Source organism: Bidens hawaiensis, unplaced genomic scaffold (genome assembly GCF_021521415.1).
Source record: "Bidens hawaiensis isolate Kalapana, Puna unplaced genomic scaffold, B.hawaiensis_p1.1 tig00011343_1, whole genome shotgun sequence".
Taxonomy (NCBI): Eukaryota; Viridiplantae; Streptophyta; class Magnoliopsida; order Asterales; family Asteraceae; genus Bidens; species Bidens hawaiensis.
Genome location: NW_027491883.1, coordinates 1 through 17,612, shown reverse-complemented (window position 1 = coordinate 17,612; position 17,612 = coordinate 1). Strand labels below are relative to the sequence as shown.

Below are 17,612 nucleotides of genomic sequence, written 5' to 3'. Positions count from 1 at the left end.
CATTTTTTAGTTTTTTCTATACAATTCGGTTTCAAGGAATTACCTTGACCACTTTACCATTGAATTCCACCATGGGGGAGAGTTAAGGAAATGTCTAGAAACTAAATACGAGTGGGTATGATTACTGTTGTCAACAGAGTAAATGCATATATTAGAGGTTGCTCGATGGTTTTGAGCTTGGTTTATGCTCTTCAGGGTTATTTATAGACAAAAAAAACTGAATTAAACTGAACATTAAATTGACAAATTTTCAAACTTTGGACCGAAGTGGCAAAAGTATCAAACCATAGGGACTAAAATGACCATTAACTCAAAATAAAAACAAGAAAGACAAAAATACCCTTAAACGAACGGCATTGCTGGATGCCGTTAGACAAATGGGACGTAATTGGCTAATATTTAAAATTATGAGGACTAAATTGACAAAATTTCAAACTTTGGACCGAAGTGGCGAAAGTAGCAAACCATAGGAACGAAAATGGCCATTAACTCAAGGAAAAATGTAAAGTTAGTTTTTATATTAAGTTGATTCAGTTAATTTGATTATTTATGCAAATATAAGCATAACTGGACCAAAAAACTCGGTTATAATAAACATCATAACCAAACCAATGATTTCTCACACGAGTCACTTGGTTTTCGACTCAGCTTGCCCAACAAGCCAAGAAAATAGGAAACCACTTGGTTATAATAAACATCATAACCAAACCATTGATTTCTCACACAAGTCACTCGGTTTTCGACTCAGCTTGCCCAACAAGCCAAGAAAATAGGAAACCACTCGGTTATAATAAACATCATAACCAAACCATTGATTTCTCACACGAGTCACTCAGATTTTCTACTCAGCTTGCCCAACAAGCCAAGAAACTAGAAAACCAAACCGACCGTATCTCTACAAGAGATCATATTGTCAAAAAACTTGACCTTGGTCTTTACCATAATGAATAAACAGCAGAATCTTTTCTCCCAAGAAACACATAGTTTTACAAGACAAGTGATGACCCAAAAGAATGGGTAACAAAGTTACACTTAAAGCAGCATACAAACACAGGATTTTGTCCCAATTCCAAAAACACCCTTGGGGTCACAGTTTTAGACCAATACATTTTAGCCAACCACAAACAAACCATCATCATCATCCCACCTTATTGCTCATGCGGTTGGCTATCCTTGTGCTACCTCTATATGCACCTGGTGAAGAATGTTTGCCCCACATACCCGCCCGCCATTGCTCTCCTAACATTTGATTCAAACATTTTCGGGTTGTCTCTCAACACTGCAGCTGCTTCTCGGTTCAGTGGATCCTCATGGTTCGGCTCCTGAAAAAATTAATAACAATATAATAACAATCGCAAACTCACAAAGAATTCAAAGACACATTTTTTTAAGTTACCGTGAATAGATGATACAAGCCGTAGATTACGGTGTTAATGTTGAGGACCGGCTTCCAGTCTTCACGAAGAATGTTAAGGCACACGTTTCCATCCAAATCAATGTTGGGATGATACACCTAAATACAACACGATTTATTAAGGATTACCAAAAAGACGGTTATAAAATGATTGATCTTTTTACCTTTGTTTTGCATTTGACCTTTGGTGCTTCATGGGGATAGATGGATGATATCTGGAAAGTGAACGTAAAGGTGCCACCTCTGAAAGTAGATATATTATTTAGAAATAAATCGCCCCTTACGTTTCCAATATTATGAAATTGAATAGATATACTTACAGATAGTATCCATCATCAGGGCGAATAGTTACTTCAAAGTTCATAAGATCATCTTTCCCATTTGGGAAAGATATGCTGCAAGTCTTGGGTAGATTCAGTTCACTTATATCTACAAATAACACCACCAAGAAACAAGTAAAAAATATTAATTGATGGAATTTATCACCTTGGTCATAATAAGCAATTACTAAAAATTAAAAGAGACGATAATCGGTTAAATAACAAGTAAATCAGAATCAAACTTTTTAACTTATTTGACTTATTCCTATATTATATGAAGAAATTGTACTTTTAGGTCAATCAATCACTAAATTCCATATGTTCCCGAGTGTATTAAAATAAAGAAAAGGAAAGAAGTTTGAGAAGAGAAAAGAAAATGCGGGGAAAAGAAAGTTATAAATTGATTTGCCATTCCAGAGTTCAAAGAAAGGAAAAGATATTAATGATCTTATGTGTTCCCAAGCTGAAGGGAGGAGAAAATAAAGGGTTTACGTAGTGCTTTTAATAATTAGTTCAAGGCTAATTTCGGAATTTCAAAGATATTAATTTCTTTTTATCTTTTCACAATAAATCTCTCTAAAATGAAAGGAGAGAAATAAGTGTCATTTTCCTTTCTTTTCTCTCCACTTCTTTCTTTAAAAAAACTCCAGAACATTACTTTTCCACTGTTTCCTCTTAAATTCTTTCCTTTCTCTCGTTAGAATTCTTGAAACCCATACAGTACCTTCTATAATCCAATGATCCATTTTATAACTTATTATCTCATTCTAATCAGTATCACTTTATCACTTTCAAACCACGCATCCAAAGAACCATAAAACATAAAGCATGTTACTAATTGTGTATAATTAGCATAAACTGAATATTCAAACAGGCTAAAAAATTTTACTTGCAGGAACCGAAAACATATATAGCCTCAATAACTCTTAACTGAGAATTACAATTAAAAAAACACATTTCTATATTTAGCAAAAAGCATGTTCATGATTTCAAGTTGTAACTTACGAAAGTATTTAACTTTACTAGCTATATAATAATGAAATCTACCTTTGTGAAGACGCAATTCTCCTGCACTTTGCTTCTTAACAGGAGGCTTCCCATTCGAATTCTCCGCAAGCTCCCGTTGTTTCTCCTTAACTTTGAACAGTTTAATCATTATACCTACTGTAAAACAAAAAAAACAAAAAAAAAAAAACTAATCACACTCAAAATTCATTAATATACATTGATGAGGAACTGATCCGATAGTTAGCAAAATCAGCTTGATAGGGCAAAACAGAGCAGAAAGGGCCCAGACTTATATAGAGCATATCTTGAGCTACGAGTGGAATTACAAGGCCCATAAGCATTTACCGGAAAGGTCCTGATGAGCGGATCTTGTGGCAAACAGCACACGGCGGTAAGGCTCAAAATCCATCATTTAAGTCTCTAATTACAATAGGATTGTTTCCTCGTGTTTCGTAATAATATAACTTTTCCATATTTAGTTTGACACGCTTTCTACCTGTCCTACTTAATTAAGCCTTTATTTAATGTCTTAATATCATGTTTCCAATTTCGTATTGCGATTTCGAAAAGAGAGAACTGCGGTTTTCATCCTATGGTTTGTTCAATTTGTTATTTCAGTCCAAAAGTTTAAAACTTGCTAGTTCCATTCCTAGAGTTTCGTTTTCTTTGCAATTTTCCTCCCTGTGGTTCGTTAAAATCTGCTATTTCAGTCTAAAAATGTGTTCGCGAGGACAAAAGTTGCAACGAAATAGCAAATTTTACACTTTTGGACTGAAATGGCAGATCTGAACAAACCACAATCCACAAGGACGAAAACTGCAGTTCACTCTTTCGAAAATTTGGCAAACCAATAAAATTTAAAAACCCCCTATTAATATAAATAGTTCTATCGTAATCAATTCAATACTCAGAAAGTCAATAAACACTCTTCATCTTCAAAACTACTTAAACTTATCGCTTCCGCTCTGTATTAATTATACACAGTCACCTTATGACCTTAACAAACACATCTTAAATTAAAACAATCATCAACACAGAATCAGATGTAAAGCAGAATCTACCATTAACAAAAACAACAGCTGTCAAGTCAAAATTAGGGCACCAAATCGTAATCAAGTCATAAGACAACAACTAACAAGCTATAAACCCTAACTAAGTGAAATAAAATCCAATTCCAAATAATATAAACCTAGATCAAACATAAATTAGCTACCCATTAGTGAAAATCGAAAGAATCGGGTTGTAGAAGCAACCGAAATCGCGATCTGATTGAAACCAAACGAGTATACATACAGTCGATATATGTATATGTATATACAAGTTGATTAATTATAATATGTATAAAAGGCAGGAGAGAAGTGATAACCTGTTGGGTTGGATTGGATTGGATGAAAGTTGCGTTGAAGAGGATTTGGGGGTTGTTATCGAAACAGGTGCCAAATATATATTCTGGCTCAAATCAAGTCCAGCTTTTGGACCCCCCCCCCCCCCCCTTTATATATATTCTTCACTACTTACCTCTACATATTAGTTATTTTTATTTAATTAAAATAATAATTAGATAGGTGGTTCTCAGTTTTCGAATATAATTCACACATTTAACTTAAGTTATAAACCCTTTTTTTTTATAAAATTGGATGTGACTCGATGGTAGAGCACTGGTAGGGGGTTTAAACTTCACTATCACCAATTTATATGAGAGATACGAGGGATGACGCGTTCGAGTCCTGATCTCACCCGGTTTTACTAGCTCCTCGCTGTCGTGTCGTTTAGAGGGTGTGGGGTCGGGTTTTATCCGGGGAATCCCTTAATAGGTGGATCACTAGGGGCTCCGTATGTCCGGACTCGAGGCCGGCTCGGGCTACCTTTAACCAATGAGGGCCGCGTACGGAATACCTGGCGTTACTTAGTTGGTCGTTCCAAAAAAAAAAGATCGGAAGAAAAAGATTAGAAAAAATTAAAACTTTACAATTGTATCATTATAGCAACATGTCAAATTTGACTAGAAAAGAGAATTAAGATATGGTAAATTAATAATATGATGATGGTCTATAAATTTTTCCTTCACAATCAGATCATATATGGCTGGAAAATTTTGGAGGAAAAAAACATTAACTTTTCTTTTCATTCTCTTTTTTTTTATATAAAAAAAACTCAAGAATGAAAAAAAAAAATATTTCCTCTTTTCCAAACTCTTAAATAAAAACTCAAGAATGCAGTGTTGTTTTCTTTTTCATTTTTAATTAAATAATATTTTTTATACTTTTATCTAATTATATTTTATCTCTCTTTCACTCACAATCACTTTCAAAAACTATTAAATAATTATTTATGTTAAACCACATTTCTCCAAATTTAACCAAAAACATTAACATTTTTTCTATTCTTTCACTCACAACCACCCAAATACACCCTAATAAATGGGGAAGACACTAACATAATATGAAAACTCAATTCATTCTAAGATATGAAGGTGTAGTGGTCATTTACATATAAGTAGTTTGACTTAATCTTTCTAAAAAACTAATTAACATGGGCAATAGACGAGTGAATTTTATTATTATTATTATTGTTATTATTATTAATTTTAGTTTTAACTTCATTCTGTATTCGAACCATCACCTATTATTCTACATTAGGAAATGAAGATAAGGTATAAAAATAAAAGTAAGATGCAATATTTTAATAATAGTCATGACCCAAGACTAAACACAGAAGCCTAGATAATAAACAACTTGATTGAGAATCATCTAGAGGGGATTAATCAAATGAATATAAACGAAATTCTTGTTAAACAATTAACGAATAATTCTTCGAACTTTTGGTTTGTTTATCACCCTACTTATATTGCAGGACGTTTATGCTACCAAATAAAAGTAAAGATATGAACAATGCATTATGTGTGACTTTTTTTTCTTTTATCTTTTATACATTTACATTAGTGAAAAAAAAAACAAAGAAAAAACGGGCATAACTAGCCACGAGTTGCCTGGAGATTTTCAAACTTCGGGTTTGAGCTCGATTTTTCTGCTCAATAAAACAAATGAGCCGGGCCAAGTTGACTCGTTTAAGTTCGAGCCCGAGCTGAGTTCAACTCAACTCATTTAAAACTAGGGGTGTCAATTCCTGACACGACCCAAACCCGACACGAAAAAAATATAATTTTGGGTTGGTTAACACGGCCCGTTTTCTTAAACATGTCAACCCGAACCCAATACATTTAAAAAACAGGTCAACCCGACCCGACCCATTCAAAAGTGGGTTGACTTGTTAGCCCATTTAACAATTTTATAGAAGTTTATATTTTTTATTTTAGATACAATATAAGATGTTTTAAATTTTAAACTTAAATACTTAGTTTGTAAAATTTTCATATATCAATTAACTTTTAAAAGTAACACTAATTTATTTTTACACTACTTTTATCTGTTTTTTACTTCTAATAATTTCATTTTATTAGTTTTAAATGTTTATTATCTGGTTATTTCATTCATTTGTTATTATCTTGAACTAAATATGTGAACATAAGTTTATTAATTGAGAATAAGAGGTACATATATAAAAAAAATTACATTTATCACAAATTATTAACAAGTTTTATATGAATAAGAGTAATTAATTGTTTAATTTATTACTAAGTCAATAGATATTACTCATATTCGTATATGAAAGTAATATGGGTTGACTCAAAACACAACCCGAACACGACACAAATTTAAATGGGTCAACACGACCCGACACGAATAAAAATATGGGTTGGGTTAGGGTTGAAGAATCTCAACATGCTTACTCGCTAACCCGACACATTTGACACCCCAAGTTAAAAACTTAAAACATCAAATCAATAAAACACTAGCATTTAGTTAAGACTAATTGTCTATAAAATCATCGCAGCTTTATAACATTCAACACCATTTTGGTTTCTAGACACCCGTTATACTATTAAAGTATTTGAAACACTTTAAAATCAATGTTGTGCAAGGTGTTTAATCAACTAAAACATGAGTCAATTTGACTTAATGATTTATCATTTTTTTCAAACTTAACAGCTAAGCAATTTCACAAATTGGATTATCATGCAAATATTCTTTTAAGATGATGTAATCAACTCTAGTTATTTATTTTAGGTTTAAAGTCAGGTTTCAATTATCACACACTCACACATCATATGTCAATTTTGATCATTTGTGACAAAATAACTACATGGATAAATCCTTTCTTGTTATTAAATTAAGTAGCGACTCCCAAAGTTTAACCTTTTACACAACATGTATGAGTTATTGTCAGCTTAGATCACCATTATGCAACAACGAATATAAGGTGATTCCACCTAAAATTGGGTCTCATGAGGATTTCTCGTTAGAACATATATTCAAAAGGTTGACCATTTAACCCCTTCACTAGGCACATGACTCGTAAATAGGTGAATTTGGGTAATAAGAAAGTTACATTTGGATTCATTTAGATCTATCTACTTCAATTATACAAGAGGCAAATTTTGGTTAACTCAAATTAGATGCCAATTTAACTTAATTCACTCACAAAAATTGCTAGCTTAAAATGGGTTTAAATTGGTAAAACCCATAACAATTGTTTGTTTCTGTCACCTATTGGCCATTTCCCGTGTGACATAGTGGTATTAAGGTTTGCAAGAATTAGAAAATGTGCCCCTCCCAAGTCCCATAGCGAATAATTATATAGATTTAGAAGTAACGAATGTGTTAGTTGTCAAGCAAAAGCCTATCGGCCATCGCCTCAACCACCATTGTCAATGCCGCCCCGTCACAATTGAAGGCTTTTTCGGACGCCACCGTTGCGATCATCACCATAAAAATAAATATAGCGCCACCACCTTAACACCAATACCCGTCATCACTGGTCAAGATAAAAAATAATTATAGTAAGCAAACTCATTATGAGTGTTTATTCCTAAATTTGCTCATTCCAAACAAACTAATTTCAGAACAAGCCAATTTTTATCCAAATCATTATAAAAATAACCTGTCTTAACCCGAACTTATTTTTTTATTACTTGTATTTCTATACAAGAGAGCACTTTAATAAATTTGAATAATTTTTTTATTTAACGGTTATTTGGATCACTTACGCGATAGGTCTAATTAATTTCCTCTTTCGCTTTTGTTCACTGGATGGGATAAGGAGAGGAGAAGAGCCGTGTTTAAGGAGGATACTAAACCCTAGTCAAGATTCCTTGACACGTCATCCATATAAGCCAACCTCACCGCCACTTGCTTATTCACTTCGTTAAGTAACACACACACACACACACACATAGCCGGAGTCAACCGGCACACGGCGGAGTCAAAGGAGTTGACGGCAGAGTCGTCTTCTCTTAAGGTAACCTTCATCGATCACGGCCACCGTGTACCTACACTCACACTCGCTAAAAACCTAGGTTTTGACTCGGTCAACCTAGGTTTTCTGTGTGTTCGTGTGTAATTACGTATCCGATCGTCAGTTAATTGAGTAGTGTTATAGAAATTAATGGTGATTTGTGAGTGTTCATACGTGGATTTGATGTTATTGACTGGTTGTATGATTAAATTGCCATTTTAGGGTTTTATTTGTAGGTAATTTGATACGGTTGATTGATATATATGGAAAATTGGATGGATACCGGTACTACCTTTAAAGTACATAATCTAATGGCTTTAAATTATTAAGATTTTGTTGTCTTTCTTTTTTTAAACTTGAATGTGGTGAAAAGACATATTTTTTTTTGAAAATTTGGTGAAAAGACATATGATGTATGTTCTTATTGTTCTTGAATTAGTGATAATTTGGCAAATTGATGATGAATTTTATATTTTATCATTAAGTTGATAGTATAGTTAAACATTTGTGTTAAACCGTAATTAATATCTTTGAGTTTAAATACAAATCATAGCAGTTGAATATTTTAGATTCATAATTATATCTAGTTTTCTAGGGTTTGGATCAAATACAAATGAAACTAACGTGCTAAACGTGGGAATCAAGTAGAGTCATTATATATACAAGTAGAGTAATTATGTAACAACGTTTAGCACGTTAATTTCATTTGTATATGAACTTTCCCCTAGTTTTGTATATGTGTTTTATGTTTTATATTTCTTTGTTGGTTTGTTGGGCTATAATTTTGGATTTAGTTGTTCAACTTTAATGGTAATGTAAATATATTAAATGATGCAATTAATATGATAGAGATCTTGTCAATGAATCTAACACCTCAATTTCTATGCAGAAATATTCACTTTATTTAACCTTCTCCCAGACAAGTCCAATTAGCCATGTGTCCTCCAGCATCTGATCCTTCTGCGGTTGAACTCGATCAGTACTCAACAGATGAAACCATCTGTAAGTTATTGATGCAGTTACAAAATGGAAAGACCCCGCCTCAAAATGTACTTTCTGATTTAGATCCCTACCAATACCCACCCTCAATCTCCCTGGTTTGTATCATGTTATATCTTCTAATACATGTTCTATATGTATGGCAAAGTGTTTATTTCTTAAGATTGGTAATTGTCTTGCTGCTGACATGTGGTACTTCTTGTCTGGGTCGAAACGGATGCTACTCACGGGTTCTGGAGGTCAACAGGGGAGGCTTGTGAGATATACTCAACTTCTTTGACTGTTTGTTTGAGAAAAACTCTTCAATTCTATGAAGGTCCAACTGATAATGGGCAAAAGACTAATTGGATGATGCAAGAGTACACGACTACTGAGATTTACACTAGCAAACTGGTACGCATATTATCCTTAAAAGATATTACTCTGATTACATTTGCTTTGTTATTAATATATCTTCAATCCGGCCTGCTATTCAATTGAAAGTTTGGTTGGATAACATGCAGGATCATGGAGCATTATGCAGGGTGTTTTTGGTAGATGACAGTAGTAATGGCGCTAAAAGTTGAACTTGTGAAGAATGTTGATGATGTGGCAGGGCCGTCTGACGCGGCTAATAAATCTTTAAATCAGTTTCTTGATGATTGTGTTTCACAGGGTTATTACTTGGCAATGGATGATCTGGATATCCCCTTATCACGTACTACTATGTTGATGGCGTGGTCAGACTGTCTGATGTGGCTAGTCAATCTTCAAATCAGCTTCGTGTATGATTATGTTTTACAGGGTGATTACCTGGCGATGGATGATCTGGATATCCCCTTATCTCGTACTACCAGTTCTGGTGATTCAAGTGGTTATAACAAGGAGTATGACATCAGAAGAGTTGTTTGATGCAGATGACCTGATGCGTGAACTAGGTGATGACACTGTTGATCAAGAGATTCCAGATGTCAAAAATCAAGTTGAATCTTTCTGCACCTGCAAAGCTAACACAAGTGGTCATGAAACCAACCACTTCAAGATCTCTCGACATTGTCAAGGAGTCCAAACCTTGTACAGGACAAACCTCCAAAACAAATCCCACTTCTGAAGTCAAGAGCACTTCAAATGAGGTTAAACACGTCAGCAGCATCCCCACCGTCATCATCATCAAACAGTTCAGAAGGTTCCTCAAAGAGGAAAAGAAGAAGGATAATGCTAATCGAGCCAAGAAGCGCAAGTTGATGAAGTTTCTCTGTTTCTTGGCATTTTAAATCAACAAGTAAGCTGTTTATTACGTTTGCATGCTAATCAGTTGGAGGCCTAGATAAGTATTGATTTCTGAGATGGAACATAGGATCATGTGTAGAGAGTTGCATATTTGTAACGTGTATATTATAGATTATTATAGACCCGAAATATTGGAGACTGATGGTCTTAGATGTCTATCATCATCATATATATATATGTACATAGAAAGTTAAGTTGATGAGGTAGACCTTCATAATTTGTGTGCTACATTAGATTGAATTGGGGGTTTTCTTTTGCTCTTCTGTCAGTCTTTGTGCTACTTTTGTTTAGACCATGTGTAGTCGTAAAGCTCCACTACCAGGCATTATGAGCCACGTGGCGCCCTGTCAGAGTTATGATTTTTTACAAAAACAGGTTGTAGTCATAACGCTCCACCCCCAGGCGTTATGCGTCACGTGGCGTTCAGTCACTTTTATTTTTTTTATTTTTATTACTTCACAATCAATATTTTTATAATATTTACAATGGATATTTGATATAAGTATCGTATTGGTAAAATGGTAGATAGAATGGATATTTGATATAAATATAATATTGATTTAAGTATGGTTATGTACCATCTCTATCTTCTTCTTCCTTCTTCTCTGTAACTCACCCACCCAACCACCACCACCACCATAACTCACCCACCACCACTGATCATAACATAAACCACCACCACCACCATAACTCACCCACCACCACCACCACCACCGATCATAAAAATAGCCGAACTGTAACTCCTCCGATCTATACCTCCAATCCACTCACCAATCATCCGGTACCTTCAGCGGAGACAACCAACTATGTAGAAAACGGTCAGATTTGTTAATATGCGTGCCATTCTTGCGTTTTGTAGAAAACGCCGGGGAAAAATAAAATTACATAACGCGGGGGGGGGGGGGGGGGGGTGGCGGGTGTACCCAGCGTTTTCCTTCATAACGTGGGTGACAAAGCTGCCACTATGGGTGGTCTTAATGGTGAGTGCTTGTTTTGTTTTGCTTATTTGTTTATCACCATACATTTGTTTCCAACACATACAAAGAATAACTTAGTTGACATTTAATTATGACCACATGCTACTTAGTAGTTTAAATTTGTTCTAGATTTAGGTTTTAATCACTCATGTTTCAATAATATATTAATATTTTAATGTTAAAACACCCATAGTGTAGAATGGATGACACAATATACATATCACACGCCCCATGTATGCGAACACGTGGAAGATTGTATACAAAGTTATAGAATATAGAGGGTGGTTGCACTAGGGCTGTTCACGAACCGAACCGAACGCAGACATGTTTATACTTGGTTTGGTTTGAAAGCGTCGAACTGATCGGATTGACTTTAAAGAAACGAGCGATATCTTTATGCTTGAACTTTGTTTGGTTTTGAAACCGAGCAGCTTGGTTCGGTTTGGTTTTGCTTGATTTCATACAAAGTTTCCAGATTTAAATTTTCTAACACTTCAAAATATCATTAACTCAAGACTTTTAACTCTAAATTATCTAAACTTTCACCTTTAAAATGTATAAAACTCAAAGTTAACAACAAAACATATATAAAACGAGCGGCTATGATTTAAAGTTGAACTTTGAATTCAACACAAAAGAGGGAAATTTTAAAAACTTTAAAAAAATAGTATACTTATATATATCTACATAAAGTTTTATATATAAAACTAACAAATAAAAAATAATTAGAGCAAAATGAACCGAACCAAACCGAGCGAGGCTTTGCTCGTGTTTGGATTGTTTTTAAATTGAACTGAGCCGAGCGGCTCACTTCCAAACCGAGCATAAAATCGAACGAGCATTTTTAGAGCAATTTTCGAGCGAGCGACGAACGAGCGCGAGCGACGAGCAGTTTGGACCGCCCTTGGTTGCACTGTATACTGACAGAGTGTAAAGAGTTGTATATAGGTGTATAAAGGGTGGTTACACATCTTTACATACATTGTAGCAGGTGATATGCCAATGCAAGCATATAGAAGAGGGGGGGGGGGGGGGGGAGAGGTGCACAGAATACCCGGTTCCGGACAGACCCGGTGTACCCAACCCACGGGTACAACTTGGTTTTCGGAATTAATTACGGATCAGCCTTTGCTCTAGCCTTCACTCAAGCCCGCTTATCTATACTCTCTTTGTTCCATATCTCTTACGTGAGACAATCGTTCGTTTTCTTTAACTTTATTCTTCACATGCTCGTGGAAAGATCTTATACTTAATTAGATTTTAAGTTCTCTATCAAATTCCACATAAAGGGTATTATGTTGTTAGAATAAAAAGAAGCTAGTAGATCTTAATGTTTATAAATCTTATATACAACACTTAATCACCTTAACTTAATAATACAAGTTGGGACAAATACTATATATATTTTAACTAATCATGTATTATATTAGTTTCAATCATACACATATCTCCGGTCCTACCAGACCATCATCCAATTTTATCTTTGTCAGGATCATTTTAATATTATGACCCTACCCAATTGTCTTTATCCATACACAAATCTTTATTCTCTATATAATATTATATAACAGTTGGACTTCATATATCGGTTGATTGCATGATAGTATTTTACAATTTATAATAAAGCAGTTGATTCGTACAAAATAATTATATGATTAAAGGTAAAGAGAAACCAATTATATATCTTGATATCTTTTTAACAAACTCTCTTTTATATTCTTTACTTTCTTACTAAATTTAGTTTATTTACTTTAATCTTATAGTTACAATTACACATTAGATTTCAATCAAGTTTATAAATTCATTTCCATCATACAGCTTTTATAAGCACTATACATTCCAAAATTGTATCAATACGAACAAAAAAAACCCCTTAATCAAAGTATACTGTTATAAAACCTCATCCAAACATGTTTACACAAAAACTTAAGAATAAGGTTTTGCATGATTTTGTTCAACGAAATATGGGTAACATGTTTTTGTGAATGCATTCCTTCTAAGCTTTTATGAACCACGTTTTTGGACCTATATGATTAATTCATTTTTACAAATTGAGAGCATTACACTACACTTGGCATCTATAAAGTGTAGATTACATCGATCATGAATTTGAACCGTATAAATATGTAAACCAAAAGACGGTGGAAATGCCTTATAGACAAAATCGTGTTGGCCAATATCGCCCAACTCCAGTTTGCTATGCATACGAATTTGGCTTTAATTCCCATTAAATTCAACAATAAGCTTGTTTTACACGCAACTTCATTAAAACAAAGCTGTATATTAGGGTTCGATATTATTTATACAAACAAGGCAATTCGCTATTGTCACATCATACTTTCACTTTGATAAACTTTTGCTATTTTGTCCCATTTATATAAATTCTTAATCTAGGATGCAACACTCCATAAAATCCACTTATGTTTATTTATCAATAGAAAAATCAGATATTTTCTAATATTACATACTATAAGTTAGCGTTAAACTTATAAAATAACAAATAAAATTGTAATCATTTACTGTCACAAAACCAAAAATCATTTTAAGCGTTTTGTTGAAAAAGACTAAACCTTCAAATGCTGCAATTCATTTAATACTATGATCGTAGTTCATTTACTTTTGTAAAATATTGGTGTTTAAACTGCTAATGCATTAAAATGTACACTTATACAATAGTATTAATATTAGCTTGGTTTGATTGTGACATATATGATTTAGATTTCCTTTTTTGTATGCATTCCTTTCAAAATTTAAGCACTAGGGGAGTGGAGCTGGGCCTGACGGGGTGGGAGGACATGTCTCATGTAGACTCACGGTGTCGAGTGAGATTACGCTCCACCCATTGCAATGTACCTAATTTAATCCCACCCGAGCTGTGGTGCGCCGAGATATTTTGTGAACTATTGGTAATGTATGATAATCCAATTCAATTACAACCTGAAAAGTTGAAATGTTTGAAGGATGAGAAAGATAAACATTCTATGGTTTTGAATGATTAGAGATGGATAAAAAAAATAAACAATGTGCTAGAGAGAATGAATGGGAATGAATGGGGAAGGGATGAGAAAATATGACAAGTACACCTTTATGATCACCGGTGAATCCAGAATAATATTCACATGAATGAAAAGAGTGTGTGTTAATATTTTATAAGTGTCGGTCAAGATTTTAACATGTATATACCTCTAAAAAATATTTCAGAGGGTCGCCAACCCCTGTACTTATAGTGAAGGTTTGCCATTGTTTATGATATTCATTTGTTTGTAAAGGAGTCAGCTTTTTACATAGAACAAGTATTTCTACATGCGTGTTGCGACATAACAAATTAAACGCATCACATGTTCAAAAGTAATCGTACGTTGCGGCAGGAAGACATTCGGTATCGATTCGATTCATTCTGGTAAATGTTTTTGTCGCAAAAGTTTCATTATCAAAGTTGAGAGGCCAAAAAGTAAAGATATGAGTTGAAAGAGAAAAAGTTTTTATTACCAAAATTGATTGATCAAAAAGTAAATATGTGATACTAAAGTTGAGAGGCCAGAATACATCATAGATCGAACTGCCGAATTGAAAAAATTGGGTGCCTATCATATAGCCTAGTATCGGTTAAGTTCACGAGTTGAAAATAAGCAGACTCGAACCGCTAAAAGCATATATGTAAAACTTTTATGGCGAAAAACCTAATAAATCAAAGTTTGTAATTAAGTTCAGAGACAAACGGTAAATGCTTAATACTTTTGTGCCAAAAACTTAAAAACAGTAAACTATAATTATATAATTACATGTATAATTCTATTTTTATTAATTTAAAACCCTAATGTGACTTGAAGTCAAAATCTTCAAGTTAAAGGATAATCACTTTATCCGATATAAAATAAAGGTTATTGTTGAATCAAAGACTTTATAACTAATTTTGATATGATATGAAAAGACAACCAAGACTCTTAAAATAAAGGGGACCAAAACACAATCAACATACACGATTACACGTTGAGGCTAAAAAACACGTTAGCATCATACTATTAATAAACCATTTTATCCATGAAGCCATTAATGTTTTTTTACCATATATGGTACTTTTAAATTCCTAAGAATAAGACAATTCAATACCATTTGTTTGTTTATGAATTGATATACAATTAGATATTGTATGCTTATGTGAATAATATTGTTATAAAATTATAAAGTATAACGAGAAACCTGTATATTACCTGTCTAGGTTAGAAATTCTTGTGTTACATAGCAATAGCATTTCAGTTGGTACCATAGCACTCAACGGATTTGATATCGGTAATCTTCAGTTCATGATCAAACTTTCTAAAAAGGTAAACCCGGCCCAGCTCCGAGGAAAGCAAAATAAATGTTGGGCTGAAGGCGAAATTTTTTTTGAACCTTAATTAGAAATGAGTATTTTGTTGGTTTAAATAATTAAATTTTTATATAAGTTTACTTGGTTATAATTTGGGTTGTATAAATTTTTTTTTTTGTATAAAAACAGGATTAAACATGTCTTAAATGAGACTTGAACCCATAACTTTTGGGTTGAGAGTAATACCCCTTTGCCACTAGACCAAGCTAGCGGTCATGTAATTAGATTTAAACATTATACATATTATTTTTAATAAAAACAAATATAATTTTTTTAAAAAAAATTCGAGTCTAACGAATTGTCGGGCCTGTGGCCGTCGACCACCCTGCCACCCTTAAGGGCCGGGCCTGGGTAAACCATAATAGAAAATCAAATGAACATGAAATACAGCTATCATAAAAAAATAATCTGAAAGCCTAAGCTTAATAATGAAAAATTTAATAAGTTAATATGCTACTTTCGATTTCTTCCTAATCCTTTTATATGTTAAAATTATTTTTGCTAGAATTATATGGAAATTTGATACAAATAAAAATGAAATATGAACAAAAAGCATGAGGTTAAAAAGGTAATTAAAATAAACTTGAAGGATTTATATGCATTTCATGCAAATGTAAAGTACTGTTACGTCAATAGGGGAAACAGTTGCACGCCGACAGGCGGACCCACGTTTGAAATACACTGTGGTGGTTCTGTATTCCCCAATGCCCCTATTTTTATAATTTACTACGAATATGCCATTTTGCTTTTTAAAGGCTAAATAACTATTTTTCATTATCTACAAAAATGGGAAACGCAATCGTATTTACTGGCTTAAATTTCACTTTGGCTATTCTAGTTGGCGGCAAATATAGGGTGATGGAGGCGATAAGGGACGCGAACACCGTCCTCCTAAGCGACTTTTTGGGCGAAGAGTATTTCTCGCCTGATTGTTTTTTGTGTTTAATATTATTATATTAGTATATGTGTGGGTGTTATAGATACATACATACATATACATACACACACACACATACATATATATATATTGGGCTTACAACACCATTACACCCTTAAAACAAAAACCATCATTTGCTGACTGGACGCCACATGACGCAAAATGCCTCATTTTGTTAGCCCTCCACTACACGTAGCCTGAACGTTTTTAAATATATATTTTTTTAGTAAGCTACAGCAAGACATTAAATACTTACGTAAGAAAGTTAATAGTTGTAGATTTTTAGTAATATATGAAGTTAGCAGCTTCTATAAATAGCTTGTGAATAATAATCGAAGTTTATTGAGAAGATGTTTGATAATTTTGTGTTGAATCGTTAAAAGTTTAACTGATTAAGGGGTGGTCTTTGAAAGTTTTAGTTTGTCTCTGAAACTTACTTATTAGACTATGTGTTATGAAGGGAGTTTATCGCCCTCTATGTCATAGAAAACGGAGATTTAAAAACTCCGTTGTGGTTTTGAAACCCCTACCTATTGTGTGTGTGTGAGAGAGAGAGAGAAAGAGAAAGCACATGGCCCCATCATTATTCCTTCCGCCCATCTACGAAATAGCCTACCCCCTTCTAAAAAAGAAAGAAGAAGCCCCAGCGTGGTGTACATGGGCTTTAAGGTCCTTAATGGCTCAGTGTTGTTTGGCAATCTAATGTCGCCCCCACCGCCCACAACATGGAGTTTTAAGAGGCTCCATTAGCTATGAATGAGGTATTTGGTAGTCTCTTAATGAAATTAACAGGTAACATCTGAATCATTTAGATGTAGAGTGTGTTTTGATTACACAATCTTAACGGATTCTGGAGCCTCTTAATAGTTAAGTTCAGAGAAATTCCGAATAATTTAGATGTTACCTCTTTTATTATTCGAATCTCTTATTGATTCAACATTAGATTGCCAACAACCCCCTAATG

The 17,612-nt window shown here is 33.7% G+C and overlaps 1 protein-coding gene across 1 annotated transcript; it reads right to left on the bottom strand.

Annotated features, from left to right (window-relative positions):
- Positions 1 to 952: 952 nt before the first annotated feature.
- On the bottom strand, positions 953 to 2,918 carry LOC143537734 (NEDD8-conjugating enzyme Ubc12-like). The gene is made up of 5 exons (XM_077031435.1): positions 2,782 to 2,918; positions 1,735 to 1,843; positions 1,579 to 1,657; positions 1,397 to 1,513; positions 953 to 1,322 (listed from the first exon to the last, which is right to left on the bottom strand). Exons 1-5 carry the CDS (start codon positions 2,888 to 2,890, stop codon positions 1,185 to 1,187), a joined length of 552 nt encoding a protein of 183 aa, XP_076887550.1. The 5' UTR covers positions 2,891 to 2,918; the 3' UTR covers positions 953 to 1,184.
- Positions 2,919 to 17,612: the final 14,694 nt, after the last annotated feature.